Source organism: Fragaria vesca, linkage group LG3 (genome assembly GCF_000184155.1).
Source record: "Fragaria vesca subsp. vesca linkage group LG3, FraVesHawaii_1.0, whole genome shotgun sequence".
NCBI classification, from domain to species: Eukaryota; Viridiplantae; Streptophyta; class Magnoliopsida; order Rosales; family Rosaceae; genus Fragaria; species Fragaria vesca.
The window spans coordinates 22,854,287-22,872,443 of record NC_020493.1 but is presented as its reverse complement, the minus strand read 5'-3'; the positions used below and the strand labels follow the sequence as shown (position 1 = coordinate 22,872,443).

The 18,157-nt window shown below is 39.4% G+C and overlaps 4 protein-coding genes across 5 annotated transcripts; all 4 read right to left on the bottom strand.

Annotated features, from left to right (window-relative positions):
• Positions 1-1,634: 1,634 nt before the first annotated feature.
• On the bottom strand, positions 1,635-2,867 carry LOC101296083 (F-box protein CPR30-like). The gene has a single exon (XM_004296087.1). The coding sequence runs from the start codon at positions 2,865-2,867 to the stop codon at positions 1,635-1,637; it is 1,233 nt and encodes a 410-aa protein (XP_004296135.1).
• A 4,070-nt stretch (positions 2,868-6,937) lies between these two features.
• Positions 6,938-8,161, bottom strand: LOC101295795 (F-box protein CPR30-like). The gene has a single exon (XM_004296086.1). It carries the CDS (start codon positions 8,159-8,161, stop codon positions 6,938-6,940), a length of 1,224 nt encoding a protein of 407 aa, XP_004296134.1.
• Positions 8,162-9,892: 1,731 nt separating this feature from the next.
• Positions 9,893-12,541, bottom strand: LOC101295504 (F-box protein At3g07870-like). The gene is made up of 2 exons (XM_004296085.1): positions 11,480-12,541; positions 9,893-10,078 (listed from the first exon to the last, which is right to left on the bottom strand). Exons 1-2 carry the CDS (start codon positions 12,539-12,541, stop codon positions 9,893-9,895), a joined length of 1,248 nt encoding a protein of 415 aa, XP_004296133.1.
• Positions 12,542-12,984: 443 nt separating this feature from the next.
• LOC101303495 (F-box/kelch-repeat protein At3g06240-like) lies at positions 12,985-14,525 on the bottom strand. Of its 2 annotated transcripts, XM_004294870.1 has the most exons (3): positions 14,360-14,525; positions 14,211-14,280; positions 12,985-14,117 (listed from the first exon to the last, which is right to left on the bottom strand). In XM_004294870.1, the coding sequence occupies exon 3, from the start codon at positions 13,521-13,523 to the stop codon at positions 13,029-13,031; it is 495 nt and encodes a 164-aa protein (XP_004294918.1). In that variant the 5' UTR covers positions 13,524-14,117; positions 14,211-14,280; positions 14,360-14,525; the 3' UTR covers positions 12,985-13,028. The 2 variants fall into 2 exon arrangements, with proteins under 2 accessions (XP_004294918.1, XP_004294917.1); XM_004294869.1 differs by lacking the exon at positions 14,211-14,280.
• Between the last annotated feature and the right edge of the window lie 3,632 nt (positions 14,526-18,157).

The window sequence follows — 18,157 nt, the reverse complement described above, 5'->3', positions numbered from 1 at the left end:
ATTGATCTTGTTTGAAGTTTTGGGTGATCTCGCCGGAAAACTGAAAAAGAACGGACTCGCCGCGGAGGGAAAGTGGTCGAGAACGCTGCTGGAGTGTTCTGGGGTGGAGGCGCGCCGTCACCGGCGCCGGATGGTGGAGAACGGATGGAGGTCCGCACTTTAAGCCGAGTGCGGACGTCCGCTTCACATCCGGCCTGTATATATAGGTAATGACCTTCATTGGTCAAGGTCAATTTGAATATCTGAGTTCTCTTTCATGGGGACCTAGAACACCAAAGGTAAAGGTCAAGTGGAATATCTTTGTTTCCTACTCAGAACATCTAAAAATGAAGCCTAAGCTGCAGAGCCATTCAACCTAAACGAAGCCCCTCTCTAAGTCGTGCGCAAATTGTGGCTGCAACCTTGGCGCCACCCAAGTGTGCAGATCCTGAGATGAAACTGTATCCCTGGCTCGCTGCACTAACATGATGTTACTAATGAGAGTGGTTTGATGGCATGGGAAGGAAATTCTGGTTTGAACTAAAGAGTAAAGACCCAACTCATGAACTTTAGCATTAAACAGTAATGAATCTAGCATTACAAAAAAGGTTGCAGATTGAATTAGTGAGCAGCCGCTTGATATTAGAAGGCAGAGCTTCAACTTCTACACTTGAAATGAACCAACTTCTTAATCTCAGACTAAATAAGGGCCAACAACTTGAAAACAAAACATGGGAATCAAAAGGCTAAATTGCCAGCAAGTAATAGAAATATAAGAACAAACTTCAATTGGCCATATCCCTATAAAAGTATTAACTTGCAATTTATAATGATGTAAAGATATAAGCTAACTGGGTTGAATACACTAGAGGTGAGAGAAGAAAAGCATCATGAGCAATTCTACTTTCTCCATATCAACAGCTTGAAATCAGATCGCAGACTAACAGAAAAGGTCAAGAAACGAAGTTTTGACGCTACCCTCAACCATTTTCATTCTCAACCTACAAAGCCTTGACAATGGAGGAGAATGAATCTGGAAATAGTGGACTCAACAATGGATAGAACCAGCCGTCCCCAGTGAACTTTACAATAGATTGAAGGCTTGTTCGATCCATTGTCAAGTTTCTGGCTGCAGAAAGATGGAATGAGTAGGATTTCATACATATGCACTCTGGTACGAACATTCGAATCTAAACAAATCAGGGAACTACAAAGAAACGTAGTAATAACTTAGGCGGGCTAAATGCATATGCTTGATATATGCTGTAGTAAATATCATGAAATGAACACTAATCAAACTCAGATATATATAGACAAATGCAACCAGAAAAAATCACATTCAGTCAGTCTGAAATCCGGTATAAGGAAAATAATTAAGCTTGACTTGATGTCTGCACTAGAACAACATATGGCTAGAGTCTAAAACAACCATAACACCGAAGTCTTCAACTCTTCATACTGAAAGTTAATCATAATGCATCGTCCAGAAAACACATCGAGAGAAACAAAAAGACAAAAATAGAATATTGATCCTCAGTTAAACATGGATCAAATGTGAAGAACCAGCATTTGAATGCAGAGGGCCAATCCTTATGCATTTCTGCTTCTTAGTTCTTCACGGCTCAAGTCCTCATGCCTTGTGCTATAACATTTAGTTATACAGAAAGTAGAGTTTCATCATATACCATCACAGCATATTCAGCCAAACCCTCTATTACACCCTCAATCTTACACCGGCCGCTACAGACAGGCTTTTCTTCTCTATGACATTTAACTCTCACCAACTCTCTGTCGCCATAGAACTTCTTGCCATAGAGGTCGAACACAACTGTACCGCCTTCTGTGACCAGAACAGGAGTCCAACCAATTGTTGAGACAAAAATATCTGGTAAATCGAACACACTGAAATGAAACAGTTTAACCCAAGATTCAGGGACCCCATACTCTTTCATCTCCCAGAATTCAGCATATCCATAACAGTTCCAAGTCCATACACAAAGGCATCCTTCTCTGAGAACCTGAGTATATATCTGTCTCGCATATAAGCCATTTGGTAATTCTGGCATCAAAGCAAGAGGCAATGGCAATTTGCGGAACTCCTCCTCTGCCAAATCAAAAGCATAGATAGCTGGTTCCGGAACCCAATTCCTGACCCAATGACATGCTCCATTCGAAACTAAAAGAGGCACGCCATTATATTCCGGGAATGATGAACGAGGAGTAAATATAGACATGCCATATCCAGGGAACGACGAGTCAGGAGCTCCGATAACTTTCCATGAGCTATCCCTGGTTGAAAATATGTGCACTGCAAGATCCAACGGTTCAAAGAAAACAAGTTTGTACTCATCAGTGGCCATAACATGACCAAAACCACAAGCCACAGAGCTACTGTTTTTTCTTCCCTCTCTCATCGAAAACACTGGACTAGGAATCTTGCGGAAGAATCCAGTTGATGGGTTCCACATCGACAAGTTAATGAAGAATCCATGTGATCGTTCACCTAAAACCACCAAACCATTATAAGAGGCTAGCATTACCCTTGCGGTTTCGACCTCCGGCGGGAGGGTGAGGCTTTGGAGCAATGAGTTCCCTCCGAAACGAGGCGCGCGCAAGTTTCCTAGACAATGAAATCTAGAGGGACGATTATTATCTCCAACACTGCAGAGGAGGAGTCGTTGACGACGGAGGGTTCTGGTCTGATGAGATGTAAGGTGAAAAGTGGAACTAATACTGGCCAACTGAGAGTCGGAGAGGATAATAGAACGCCACCGTTTCGAGACGCAAGTGAACCTGATCAAAGATTTGACCGGCAACCGGCGCAGAATGTTGACTGCAATATCTTCAGGGAGATCGAAAACCACCACTTCCGCCTCCTTAGTCGTCATTGAGATCGAAAAAAACACAGGCGTAGGTTCACTGCAACGATATATATATATATATATATATATATATATAGCCTTTAGGGTTTTCCATATAACACTATTTATATAGCGAAAAAATTGCTAACTTGTTGAGAATGATATAAATACAATCCTTGTGCCAAAAGGTAAGTAATCCTTGTATAATCCAATAATCCTACGCTCATTCTATGATAATAGAATTGGTTAAAAAAAATGCTGGTTCATTTTCTATAAAGGTGACCAAGAAGATAGTAAACTCCACAGCACAATTCTATAAGTCATCCTTTGAGTCAGTCAACCTGTATCTTCGGATCTTCCTCACACTATCTTACGTAACAATATCAGTCATGATGATCCAATTAAGTATCGAGATGATTTGATTTACTCTTGGTTCTGATTATTCTTGGAGTTTTTATCTGGTTTTGAAATTCATCTTTGGTAGTTTTGTTTTTTAGATTTGGATGGATGCCAATATCAACAGTGATCAGAGGCCTTCACAGGCTGGAGAAGCCTCGAATGTAGCCGGCGATTGGAGGCTGTACTTAATGCCAGATGCAAGGCAAAGAATTGTCAACAAGATGTAAGTATGTTTGGAATGTAAGAAAATAATAAATACATTGTTTACTAAGAATTTATCATTTCTGTTTAAGTATTTCTATACCTTGATGATCATTAACTTATAACATGTAATGATTGGATGTATTGATTAGGCATCTCAGTTTCTATGATATGAAGAGGAATTAGACGAAAAATTGAGAAAAAGATTCATTCTGCTGCTTACAGCCCTTGTATTTCCATAGCTCTTAGGATCCAAGCTAAATTTTCATGTCGTTCTCAAAAAAGAAAAAAGAAAAAAGAAAATGCTAAATTTTCATGTTAAACATAAGAGCACTCTAATGTGAAGATATATATAACCCTTTGCTACATGTATTGCATGTAAAGAATTGATACGTTGAAGAGGCATCTCCCCTTCTCAGGCCAAGAGGGGTTACATGAACCACATAGAATTGCTGCAAGGTTTGAGGAAAAGGTATATGCTGCTGCATCAAGCCAGGTACTTCCATGACTCTTCGGTTCACAATAAACTGTATGCTACTTATTCATTGTGATATGTATTTCGCTTGTATAGTGTGCTCCTGTTTATTATTCAACTCTCCTTGTATTAATGGCGTACTATTGTTTCCGTTATACAATCTTTTAGTTTTTTTTTTTTTTTTTTTTTTTTTCTAGTCGGATTATCTACGACGTATTTCTATTAAGATGCTTACCATGGAGGCCAAGAACGCAGCAACCAGTCCCCCGTCCAACCAGGAACGGCATCATGTCCTTGATGCTGAAATCAACAGTGATCAGAGGCCTCCACAGGCTGCAGAAGCCTTGAATGACGCCGGCGATTGGAGGATGTACTTAATGCCAGATGCAAGGCAAAGAATTGTCAACAAGATGTAAGTATGTTTGGAATGTAAGAAAATAAAAAATATGTACATTGTTTACTAAGAATTTATCTTGCTGTTTTAAGTTTTTCAATGTATAGCTTGATGATCATTTACTTATAACATGTAATGATTGGATGTACTGATTAGGCATCTCAATTTATCTGATATGAAGAGGAATTAGACGAAAATTTGAGAAAAGTATTCATTCTGCTGCTTACAACCCTTGTATTTCCATAGCTCTGAGGATCCTAAATTTTCATCTTAATAAACATAAGAGCACTCTAATCAGTCTAATGTATAGATATACATAACACTTGTTCTGTTTCTTTTTCTACATTTTAACTCTCTTTGTGTCATGAACAACGGCAAACTAGGTTTTGAAGGGCATCTGTTTTTCTAAAAGTATGTTACTTGGTTCATCCCATAAGAGTGTGTATGTGGGAAGTTCCAATACTAGTAGGAGATGGTTCTCTTCCAGTAGCTTTTTGTATCAGAGACTGTTGTGTCATAGTTTGTTGAACATGGCAATCTAGCTCAATCACTAAGGCACTAACCGAAAGAGTGCAGCTTGCGGGATATAATGGATTTATAGCAGAAAACGAGTAATTGTATGATAAAATCAGATGATTCATATTGTTTGTACAGAACTACAGATCAATATTCAACTGGCCGGATGTATTGAAAATACTAACATTGAATCATATATCAGTATTGAATCAACTGGCCGGATTTCTACATGGTCACTGACTTGCTACATGTATTGCATGTAAAGATTTGATACGTTGAAGAGGCATCTCCCCTTCGCAGGCCTGGAGGGGTTACATGAACTATATGCAATTGCTGCATGGTTTGAGGAAAGGGTGTATGCTAATGCATCAAGCCGGGTACTTCCATGACTCTTTGGGTTTTTATAGTTATATGCTACATACACTTTATGATATGTATTTCACTAGCATGTTGTGCTACTGTTTGTTTTACAACTCCCTCTTTGTATTGAAATGTGTTATAGCTTCATCTATAATCTTAGTTTTGTGCGAATCTCTCTTTGCAGACGGATTATCTACTAAAAATTTCTTTAAAGATGCTTATCATGGAGTCCAGGGGATTCGGAGTTGTCCCCTCCAACCTGAAACGGCGTCGCGTCCTTGCTGGTAAACCAGAGTAATACCAGTTCTGTAACTTGCGACTATATTATTGTACTTGTGAAATAAGAAGTAAACTTGGAGCTTCTGAAATAAGAAGTAAACTCGGAGCTTCTGAAACATCTGAATTTATTGTTGCCCCAAATGGGTCGCCTAATCCTCTAATTAGTTAAAAAAATAATAATTCTGATGCATTGTACTGTCATTATGTATGCGTTAACAGTACAACTCTATAGATCGATTATTGCAACAATGTTCATGCTTTGTTGAGTTTGTATCAAAAGTTCAAAACAATATCAATGAATCTGAAGACTGAAGTTTTGTTAACCTTCATTGCTTTGCATCCTATGATTTTGCCTACCATTTTCTATCTTCATGTCTCCTATATATAGGTAAGGACCTTCATTAGTCAAGGTCAAATTAAGTATCTGAGTTCTCTTTCATAGGAACCATGAACACCAAAGGTAAAGGTCAAGTGGAATATCTTAGTTTCCTACTCAGAATATCTTTAAAATGAAGCCTAAGCTGCAGAGCCATTCAAACTAAACGAAGCCCCTCTCGAAGTCGTGCGCAAATTGTGGCTGCAACTTTGGCACCACCCAAGTGTGCAGAACCTGAGATGAAACTGTATCCCTGGCTCCCTGCACTAACATGATGTTACTAATGAGAGTGGTTTGATGGCATGGGAAGGAAATTCTGGTTTGAACTAAAGAGTAAAGACGACCCAACTCAGAACTTCAGCATATTAAACAGTAATGAATCTCGCATAACAAAAAAGGTTAGCAAATTGAATTAGAGGGCAGCCACTTGTATTCGACAATTTCATTAATTAAGACTTGAAGGCAGCCGCACCAGCCCTCCTTTCAAAAAAAGAAAAAAAAACAAAACAATGGATAGAACAAACCATCCCCAGTGGACTTTACAATGGACTGAAGGCTTCTTCGATCCATTGTCAAGTTTCTGGGTACAGAAAGATGGAACGAGTAGGATTTCATACATATGCACTCTAGTTTGAACATTCGAATCTAAACAAATCAGGGAACTACAGAAAAACGTAGTAATAACTGAGGCGGGCAAAATGCATATGCTTGATATATGCTGTAGCAAATATCATGAAATGAACACTAATCAAACTCAGATATATATAGACAAATGCAACCAGAAAAAATCACATTCAATCAGTCCGAATCCGGTATAAGGAGAATAATAAGCTTGACTTGATGTCTGCACTAAAACAACATATGGCTAGAGTCTAAAACAACCATAACACCAAAGTCTTCATACTGAAAGTTAATCATAATGCATCGTCCAGAAAACACATCAAGAGAAACAAAAAGACAAAAATAGATTGATCGTCAGTTAAACATGGATCAAATGTGAAGAACCAGCATTTGAATGCAGAGGGCCAATCCCTATGCGTTTCTGCTTCTTAGTTCTTCACGGCTCAAGTCATCATGCCTTGTGCTATAACATTTAGTTACACAGAAAGTAGAGTTTCATCATATACCATCACAGCATATTCAGCCAAACCCTCTATTGCACCCTCAATCTTACACCGGCCGCTACAGACAGGCTTATCTTCTCTATGACATTTAACTCTCACCAACTCTCTGTCGCCATAGAACTTCTTGTCATAGAGGTCGAACACAACTGTACCGCCTTCTGTGACCAGAACAGGAGTCCAACCAATTGTTGAGACAAAAATATCTGGTAAATCGCGCACACTGAAATGAAACAGTTTAACCCAAGATTCAGGGACCCCATACTCTTTCATCTCCCAGAATTCAGCATATCCATAACAGTTCCAAGTCCATACACAAAGGCATCCTTCTCTGAGAACCTGAGTATATATCTGTCTCGCATACAAGCCATTTGGTAATTCTGGCATCAAAGCAAGAGGCAATGACAATTTGCTGAACTCCTCCTCTGCCAGATCAAAAGCATAGATAGCTGGTTCCGGAACCCAATTCCTGACCCAATGACATGCTCCATTCGAAACTAAAAGAGGCACGCCATTATATTCCGGGACTGATGAACGAGGAGTAAATATAGACATGCCATATCCAGGGAACGACGAGTGAGGAGCTCTGATAACTTTCCATGACATATCCCGGGTTGAAAATATGTGCACTGCAAGATCTAAGAGTTCAAAGAAAACAAGTTTGTACTCATCAGTGGCCATGACATGACCAAAACCATAAGCCACAGAGCTACTGTTTGTTCCTTCTTTCATCGAAAACACTGGACTAGGTATTTTGCGATGAAATCCAGTTGATGGGTTCCACAGTGACAAATTCGTGAAAAAGCTACGCAGTCTTTGGCCTAGAACCACCAAACCGTTGCAAGAGGCCAGCATTACCCTTGCGGTTTCGACCTCCGGCGTTAGGCTGAGACTTTGGACCATTGAGTTTCCGCCGAAACGAGGCACGCGCAAATTTCCTAGACATTGAAATCTAGGGGGACCATTATCTTCATGATCAGGGTTGGTGCAGAGGAGGAGTCGTTGACGGAGGGTTCTATTCTGAGATGCAAGCTGAAAAGTGGTTCTGGCAAACTGAGAGTCAGAGATGATGATCGAAAGCCACCGTTTCGAGACACAAGTGAACCTGATCAGAGATTTCACCGGCAACCGGCACAGAATGTTGAGTACAATGTCTTCAGGGAGATCGAAAACCACCACTTCTCCCTCCTTGGACGACATTGAGATTGATAAAAAATGGTTCTTTATTTTCACGGCTCAAGTCCTCACACCAATCTATGTATGTGATCAACAGCGAAATATGAGCAGAATCTGGAGACAAAGAAAAACTTACCCGATATGGGAGGCTGTAGATGAAGAAGCGAGCTAGGAGTTCCGGCTGGAGTGTGAGAGCTGAACTTGAGGGTTTGGGAGATATTAACTCACTGATTCAGTATATTTGGGCTTTGGGGTTTGGGCTTAGCCCAGTAACCAAACAAGATCAAAACAGTGGCGGAGAACTACTGCCTCTAGGCTCTTGTTATGGCAAACACAGGCACAGAGGTATGGCTTCTCTTCTTCACTTTACTGATCAGAATTGGAGAAATATTGTTACTTCTTAACTAGCAATTGCATATACTTTTGGGGCGATATCAGAACTGGATCGAAAATTTCACCTGCAACCAGTGACGGAGGGAGAAGAGATTTACCTATGGTGGCAAAAAAAAAAAAAATCAAACATAAAATAACTAATGATTAATGTATGGTCAAAATAAATAATTTTTTTATTCTAAAATGTGGCTATTGTTGTGCCAACACATTAGAAATTCTCTGACTTAAAATTAAAATATCCAAATCGTAAGGCTGTTAGGAGGACTTCACCACATTTTTTGTTGTTGGGAGCAATCTTGTGGGGGCACAAACACATCAAACCGATCATTTGTCTAAATTTTATTGGGGGCACGGGCCCCCACTCGTCCTTAGCTGCCTCCGCCGTTGCCGGCAACTTACACAGAATCTTCACCACAACATCTTCAGGGAGATCAAAGAATGTCAACATGGACACAGCAATTCCCAACTAAAAACTGCTGCAACCAACAAGATATATTAGGATAAAAGTTTGCATATTTAACTAGTAAAACAGCTGAAAAAGCTGTGAACTTGCGTAGTGAAGTCACATATATGGTTTTGTTTTCCAACTTTAGACCGTTACTTCCAAATTTGAACTGAGAAACTTTACTCTCCCTGGTTTTGTATCATTGCAATTGTTACATACATGGGTCAAGAACAAAATATGAGGAAAAATCTCCAAATAGAATGAAATTGAATTCAACCCATTTGAGTATGTTGGTAGTTGTGGATATCAATATAAGAAGAACAAAATGTGCAGAATCTGAATCTGAAACATTTGACAAAGATAAACTTACCCGTTGGGAATTTGAGAGTATTACTACTAAGAATTAATTTCAAATGATTCAAATAGTATCAATATCTCATCATAGGCAGTCCTTCAAAATGGTACGCAGAGACCATCAAGGGTCCTCTGTTATGATGCTAGTTGATTGTCAGAAATGATAACAGAAACACAGGTGAACCACCGTATATGCTTAACCAATAACGTAAGTCTAACATAAGGTAGAGCAAACCTGATGCCAAGCTTTAACTTCTGGAGACTAGCTAGAACAACATATGGCTAGAGTCTAAAACCACAATAAAACCGAAATAATCATACTGAAAGTAATAATAATGCATCGGCCAGATATCACATTGATCCTGGATAAAAATGAAGACATCGGTTATACTGGAGATTCCAAATTGCAATAGATAAAAGCGAAACCAGCATTTGAATGCAGAGAGCAATCCTTCTTAATTTCTTGTCCTTTGTTTTTCACGGCTCAAGTCCTCATACCTTACAGTTACCATAACATTTAGCTTACCGAAAGTAGAGTCTCATCATATACCGTCACAGCAGCATCAAACCCACCCCTTTTCACTCTCAATCTTACACCGGCCACTACATACAGGCTTCCCTTCTCTACGACATTCAATCCTGACCAACTCTTTGCCAAGGAGCATCACAACTGTACCGCCCTCTGTAACAAAAGCAGGAATCCAACCATACACTGAAGCAAACACATTTGGTAAATCGACCACACAAAACTGCAAAGATGAGGTAAGATCAAGACCTTGTTTGTATTAAGGAATAAGAAGTATGCGAAACAGAAACGTAGATCTTCTTATACGTCCATAATCGAAGAACCGGATGACGATAATAATCGACTAAACTACAGGAGAAGTTGTAACAATCTTCATATCAGCAACTATTTCTTCAGAAAGACCAACGGCCAAGGTCAAGTGGAATATCTTAGTATCCTACTCAGAAACGAAGTCTGATGTTACCCTTAACCACTTTCATTCTCAACCTAAAAAGCCTTGACAATAGAGGAGAATGAATTCTGGAAAGAGTACGTGGACCTTACAATGGATTGAAGGATTGTTTGATCCATTGTAAAGTTTCCGGCTGCCGAAAGATAGCGTGAGTAGGATTTCATACATATGCACTCAGACTCAGGTATGAACATTCGAATTTAAACAGATCAAGAAACTACAGAGAAATGTAGTTATAACTTAGGCTGGCAAAATGCATATACTTGACATATGTTGTAGCAAAACTTATGAAATGAACAGTAATCAAACTCAGACGTAAATAGTAAAATGCACCCAGAAAAAAATCAAATTCAATGAGACTGAAATCCAGTATAACCATATAAGGAGAATTAAACTAGACATGATGTCTACAACTAGAACAACAGATGCCTAGAGTCTGAAACACCCATAACACCAAAGTCTTCATACTGAAAGTAATAATAATGCATAGACCTGAAAACACAAACAGAAATACAAAAAAGATTGATCCTCAATTAAACATGGATGAATATTGTGGAGAAATTTCCATAGTTAACTTATAAACATATGAATGCAGACGGTAATCCCTATGCGCTTCTAGTTCTTAATTCTTCACGGCTCAAGTCCTCCGTCACAATAACATATATTTACACCGAAAGTAGAGTTTCATCATATATATACCTCCCTCAATCTTACACCGGCCGCTATAGACAGGCTTCTCTTCTCTATGACATTAAATTCTGACCAACTCTCTGTCGCCATAGAACTTTTGGCCATAGAGGTTGATCACAACTGTTCCGCCTAACCGAAACAGGAATCCAACCATATGGTTGAAGCAAAAACATCTTGTAAATCTTGTACACTAAAATGAAATATAGTTCAAACTTAGCCTAAGTAGCAGCAAACATTATGAATATACAAAAGTCTTCATACTGACCGAAAGTCATCATCCAGAAAAATATGAATGCAGAGAGCAATCCATCTGCGCTTTGGTTCTTAGTTATTCACGGTTCAAGTCCTCATGCCTCATCCCATAACATTTAGTTACACTGAAAGTAGAGTTTCATCATATATTATTGTCATAGCAAATTTATACATAAACCCAATCCGGCCGCTACAGACAGGCTTCTCATCTCTTTGACATTTAATTCTGACCAACTCTCTATTGCCATATAAACTGAAAATATCAGAGAAAATGCTGATCACAACTGTACCGCATTCTGTAACCAAAACAGGAAACCAAACATTTGCTGAAGCAAAAACATCTGGTAAATCTTGCACACTGAAATGAAAAAGTTTAACCCAAGATTCAGGGACCCCATACTCTTTCATCTCCCAAAATTCAACGTTTCCATGCCAGTTCCGAGACGATACACAAAGGCATCCTTCTCTGAGAACCTGAGTAGCTATCTGTTTCGCAGGCAAGAAATCTGGTTCTGGCATCAAAGCAAGAAGAGGCAATGGCAATTGACGGAACTCCTCCCCTTTCAAATCAAAAGCATAGACAGCTGGTTCCGGAACCCCATTACTGACCCAATGACATGCTCCATTTGAAACTAAAAGAGGCCTGCCATCATGTTCAGGGAATAACGAATGAGGAGCAAATTTGATAACTTTCCATTTGCTATCCCTGGTCGAAAATATGTGCACGGCAGAATCTGAGGGATCAAAGAAAACAAGTTTGTACTCATCAGCGGCCATAACATTACCAAAACCACAAGATACAGACCATGTGTAACTTCCTAATTTTGTCATCATCGAATTTTCTGGACTAGGTATTTTGCGGTAGAATCCGGTTGATGGGTTCCAAAAAAACAAATTATTAGTGTAAATGCTTTCCAATCTTTCAACTAGAACCACCAAACCGTTGCATGAGGCCAGCATTACCCTTTCTGTTTTGACCTCCGGCGGGAGGGTGAGACTTTGGACCAAGGAACTTCCTCCAAAACAAGGCATGTCCAAGTCTCCGATACACTGGAATCGACAGGGAATATAATCTCGATCACAAGAGAGGAGAAGTCGTTGACGTAGGGTTGTAGTCTGAGATGCAAGTTGAAAAGTGGATGTGGCAAACTGAGAGTCAGAGATGATAATCGAACGCCACCGTTTCGAGACACAAGTGAATCGGATCAAAGATTTGACCGGCAACCGGCACAGAATGTTGACTACAACATCTTCAGGGAGATCAAAAACCACCACCCTTGCCTTCTTCGACATTGAGATTGATAAAAACACAAGTGTGGTTCGCTGCAATGTAGAGGTATTGTTAGAAATTGTTTGTGGGTTTGATACCACTATTAGACTCTATATAGCGAAAAAACTTGCTAAATTGTTATAAGAAGATAATGATTTCCTTGTTCCACAAGGTAAGTAATCCTTGTATAATCCTATATTCTCGGGTTTAATTTTCTTATAAGAAACAAAACAGAAATACAAAATACATTGATCCTCAATAAAAATTCAAACATCGATTAAACGTGGAGATTCCAGATAGCAATAGTTAACAGATAAAAGCCAAATCAGCATTTGAATGCAGAGAGCAATCCTTCTTAAATCTCTGGTTCTTAGCTTTTCACGGCTCAAGTCCTCATACCTTGTGGTTACCTTAACATTTAGCTATAGCCTATAAGTCTATAACGAAAGTAAAGTTTCATCATATACCGTCACAGAAGATAGACAGGAATCCTTTTGCACACACTTAATCTTATACCGGCCAGTACATATATACAGGCTTCCCTTCTCTATGACATTTAATCCTGGCCAACTCCTTGCCATGGAGCATCACAACTGTACTGCCTTCTGTAACAAAAGCAGGAACCCAACCATCCACTAAACCAAACACATTTGGTAAATCAACCACACTAAACTGAAACATTTTAACCCAAGATTCAGGGACCCTATACTCTTTCATCACCCAAAACTCATCGTGTGACCGTACACAAAGGTGTCCTCCTACAAGAACCTGAGTCCATATCCTTCTTCCATTCAGGCCACGAGGCAATGGCAATTGACGGAACTCTTCGCTTACCAAATCAAAAGCAGATATAGCTTCTGGAATCCCAGTACAGACCCAATGAATTGCTCCATTTGAAACTAACAGAACCTTGCCATCATCGCCACAAGGGAACGAGGAGTGAGGAAATCTGATATCTTTCCATGAGCTATCCCTGGTTGAAAATATGTGAACTGTAAACTCCATGGGTACAAAGAAACAAGTTTGTAGGCATCAGTGGCCATAACATGACCAAAAGCAATAGTTACATAGTAAGTACTTGCTCCAAATTTCAACCTAAACTCTGGACTAGGTATTTTGCGGAAGAATCCAGTTGATGGGTTCCACACAGATAAATTTGTGTAAGAGTCAGACAAAGTTTTGCCTAGAACCACCAAACCATTGCAAGAGGCTAATACCCTTTCGATGCAGACCCCCGGTGGAGGGGTGAGACTTTGGCACAATGGATTTCTTTCTAAACAAGATATATCCGTGTCTCCAAAACACTCAAATATAGAGCGTTCATATTCAAATCTGGGATCCCAAGATCGGTGATAAGGGTAGGTGGAAAAGAGGAGTCGTGGACGGAGGGTTCTAGTCTGAGATACAACTTCAAAAGTGGATCTAGCAAACTTAGAGTCAGAGATGATAGAATGCCGCCGTTTTGAGACACAAGTCAACCGGAGAAGAGATTTGACGGGCAACCGGCACAGAATCTTGACTACAACATCTTCAAGGAGATCGAAAACAACCTCCTATTCCTCTTTCTTTGACATTGAACAGATGGGTTTTCTGTTCCTACTGACAAAATGAACACAAATCAGACTATTGGTGGTAAATATTTTGATGGAAAATCAGAATGGAGTAAATTAATTCAGAATCCACATGTTATACCCTATGCAAGACCAACAACAAAACATGAGCAGAATCAACCCGGACAGAATCAACTTTGGTAGTTGTGGTCCTGTGGATTTCAATGTAAGACCAACAAGAAGAACAAAAAATGAGCAGAATCTGGAGGATTTGAACATAGAAAATCTTACCCGATACTAATTCCACTGATTCAGAGTGAGAGCTGAACTTGAGTGTTTGGGGGATACTGATTCACTGATTCAGTGTATCTGAGCTTTCGGGTTTGAGCTTAGCCTAGTGTTCTGAAAACAAGATCAAAAACAGAGGCGGAGAAGCAGCGTCTCTAGGCAGAGGCAGAGAGGTGCGGCTTCTCTTCTTCACTCTACTAATCAGCACCAAGACACACCTTGGATCGAGGGCTCTGATACCAGTTGTAGGTATTAGAATCCGTAAACAGATACCTAGAATCCATAAACAGAAATGGAAGAAGCATGAAATTTGACCCAAGTCCACGTACCATATAATTGTAGTGCTCAAAATGAATAAACAGCCCACTTATGCTAATGCGTATACTTTGGGCGCTTATTAGTGTTTGGTCTAATACATGGGTTACTGCAGTCGGAGCTCTAGCGTTCTCTAGTTGCAACATGCAAACATCAACACCTTGCTTCATGTACACATGAATGACAGCCAGACTCTAGAGCAGCCATGAACAATCATAAAACGATGTCTTCATGTAGTAATAATAGTGCTCCAGAGTCCAGACTTCATAGTTTTGGCTACTTTATTACAGATAAACCCAACAGTGCTACTCTATTTTTGGGTTATTGTGGGCATGCAATCATGCAGGTCTTGTTGACAAAGGGTTACTCATGTTTTTAACCAGGCAACAATGGTGGACGTAGGCATTCTAAAGCCCAAGCATTATGCTTGTAATGTTGTTTTGGTATTGGATTCTGGAAACAGTCAAATATAATGAGATTTGGAATAATGAATTGTCTAATATATTATTCATCTCACAGTGAAGGTTTATATAAGAGATTACATGTATACATTTGGTAAGTACTAACTATGATATAACGGAAATAAATCTACAATATAACTACGATATATTTATATTCCTATTCTGACTCACGCTAACATAAACAAGATCAAAGACTGAGGCGGAGAACTAGTGCCTCTAGGCTCTTGTTACACATGCAGATTAAGAGGTATCACTTCTCTTCTTCACTTTACTACATAGTTTTGACTCTTGACGATGGAGGAGAATTAAATCCGGAGGCAATGAACTCGATGATGGATCGAACAAGCTAACCATCGCCAGTTGACTTTTTCTTGTATTGTAGGTGTTGTTCGAATCATTGTAAAACTTTTGGCTGCGTGAAAGATGTATTAGTTTTCATGGGTAGGGCAATGGACGCAATTACTATTTTTCTGGATACATTTTACAACTTTAGGATTAGTGTTGTAACTAAAAAAATTTACAACTTTAAGCACTTATGTTATAACTTTGAGGATTAATATTACTACTTTAATACTTAAACCGATCATGAAACTAGTAGCGTGCTGAGAACTATAGTTACAACTTAGCTGGCCAAATGAATTCACATAAGGTTGCAGCATTCAGAGGTTTATATAAAAAATCAAATTCAGTCTCTAACATTCTGTATTCATATGGAGAATTAAGCTAGACTTGGTGTCTAGACTAGAGCAGCATCTGGTTAGAGTCAAAAACAACCATTATTTTCCCTTAAACCAAAGACTTCATACTGAAAGTGATGATAATGCATAGTCCACAGAACACATTGTGAGAGAAACAAAAAGTTGATCCCAACTAAACATCGACCGAGTTTGGAGAATCCAAAATACAAAAGTTAACAGTTCAAACCGATTCAGCATTTGAATGCAGCAAGCTAGCAATGCCTCCCTGGTTCTTGGTATTTCACCCTTTTCACAGCTCAAATACTCGCACCTCGAGAAGAGTTACCATGACATTTAGCTCTATATCGAAAGTAAAATTTCATCGTACACCATTGCACTATATATAAACGATTCCTTCATCACCTCTTCAGTCTTATACCGGCTGCTATAGACAGGCTTCTCTTCTCTATGACATTCAATTCTGACCAACCAGTGAGAGTGTTGGGACTTGGGAGCATTTAGTGTGGAGTTGTGCAAGAAGGAGGTCTGAATTTTATAGCAAGATAATGTATGTATATATGGCTTCTTCTTTTTCACTCTCTTACTGCTAGTCTGTTAATTACTACTAGTCCTAGTATTTGTTGTTTCCCTCACTGTGGAGTGGACTTAACAGAGTTTCGAACAAGCCATTGCCAGTGGACATTTTCTTGAATTGAAGGCTAGTTTGATCCATTGCAAAGTTAACGTACAGATCAAGAAACTAGCTCTAGAGACATTTAGTTTTAACTTAATTGGCTGGAAAAATGCATCTACCAACACATGCATGTTGTAGCAAAGAGTCCCCAACTGTAGTCGATAATAGTAGCAATGCATGGATCATCCAGAAAAGAGAAAACACACTGAGAGAAACAAAAATACAAGATAGATTAATCCTCAATACAACATTTAACAGATATGGAAATTTCAAATAACAATAGTTAACAAATAATAGCCAACCAGCATTTGAATATGCAGAGAGCAATCCCTCTGCGCTTCAGGTTCTTAGTTCTTCACGGCTCAAGTCCTCTTCGTCCCATAACATTTAATTACACAGAAAGTAGAGTTTCATCATATACCATCACAGCATATAAATATTGATAAAAACCCTCAATCTTACACTGGCCGCTACAGACAGGCTTCTCTGTTGGTACAAGAATTGTTGGCTATCCCTTTATGATCAAAACACAAGGATACATGCTACATGTTGTAGTCTGGTAGCAAGGACTACTCAAGTGAAGAATGAAGAACCTGACAGATCTCATGTGCATCAGGTAGTTCATGCATGTGCATCACATTCATTCACTAAGGATGGCAGCCGTGCTTGCCATCCCGATTAAATGGATACCCCTACTGTATCTGTTCTATCTACTGGGTCTGACCATGTGCATATTCAAATGTGTTTGCTTTAGTTTTTAAGTGTTTGAAATTCAAATACCTTTTAGCAAAACATTAGTCTATTCGTACTTGAGCTCCAAGTTAGTCTAGGGTGGTGTGGCAAACCAACCTGTGACCACATAACTTGAGCCTTTGGGAACCAGCTGAGTTTTGTGATTCAAAAACCAAGTTGGCAGCTGCCCATGTGATGCACCGCCCAAGCTATCAGCTGTCCTAAGTGTCCTCTTTGGTAAAGTGGTTTTGTAGAGTCTTTATGCTTGACTAAATCTGATCTAGTTTTCCCAAAACCTTTTGTCTTATCCTTTTGGCTTTAGTCTTTCCTAGGAAAGTCTATTCTCAGCTTTTGTCTTGTGAGTGGAGGGATCCCTAGGGTCCTATCCGTCCCAGTAGTCTAGACAAGCAGCTAGAGTCCAAAAGAATCTTGTTGATGTGGCAAACGTGCTTGCTTCCTCATAGCTATGCACTTTGCCTATAAATAGAGAGCAAGACCTCTCTTGCTCTTTGGTTGTTGAAAATAGTCTTGCTTGTTTTCTTCCATTGAGTCTAGCATTTGCTAAACTGCTCATATATCTCTAAGTCTTCCCTGTTATTGTCAATCTTAGAGCTGAGCACCAAAACCTTTTCAACTCATATCATTGTGCATTTGCATACCTTGAGATTTGTCTAGGTGATGCAACAACCCCGGCGAAGCTGTCTTTGAGAATTAGCTAAAGTTGTTAGTTGAATTCTGCATAGAAGCTTAGATTCGTGCTATGTGTAAAACACTCGAGTGACAAGAGAGCAAGTTCAGTTGAGTGCTAGTAGTTAGACTAGGCAGGATAGCTAGGTGCTGTGCTGTCCTCTAAGTTGTGAGTCTTGTAAGAAGTGTCTTTACAATAGTGGAATAATTTGTCTCTCAAGAGTTAGAGGCACGC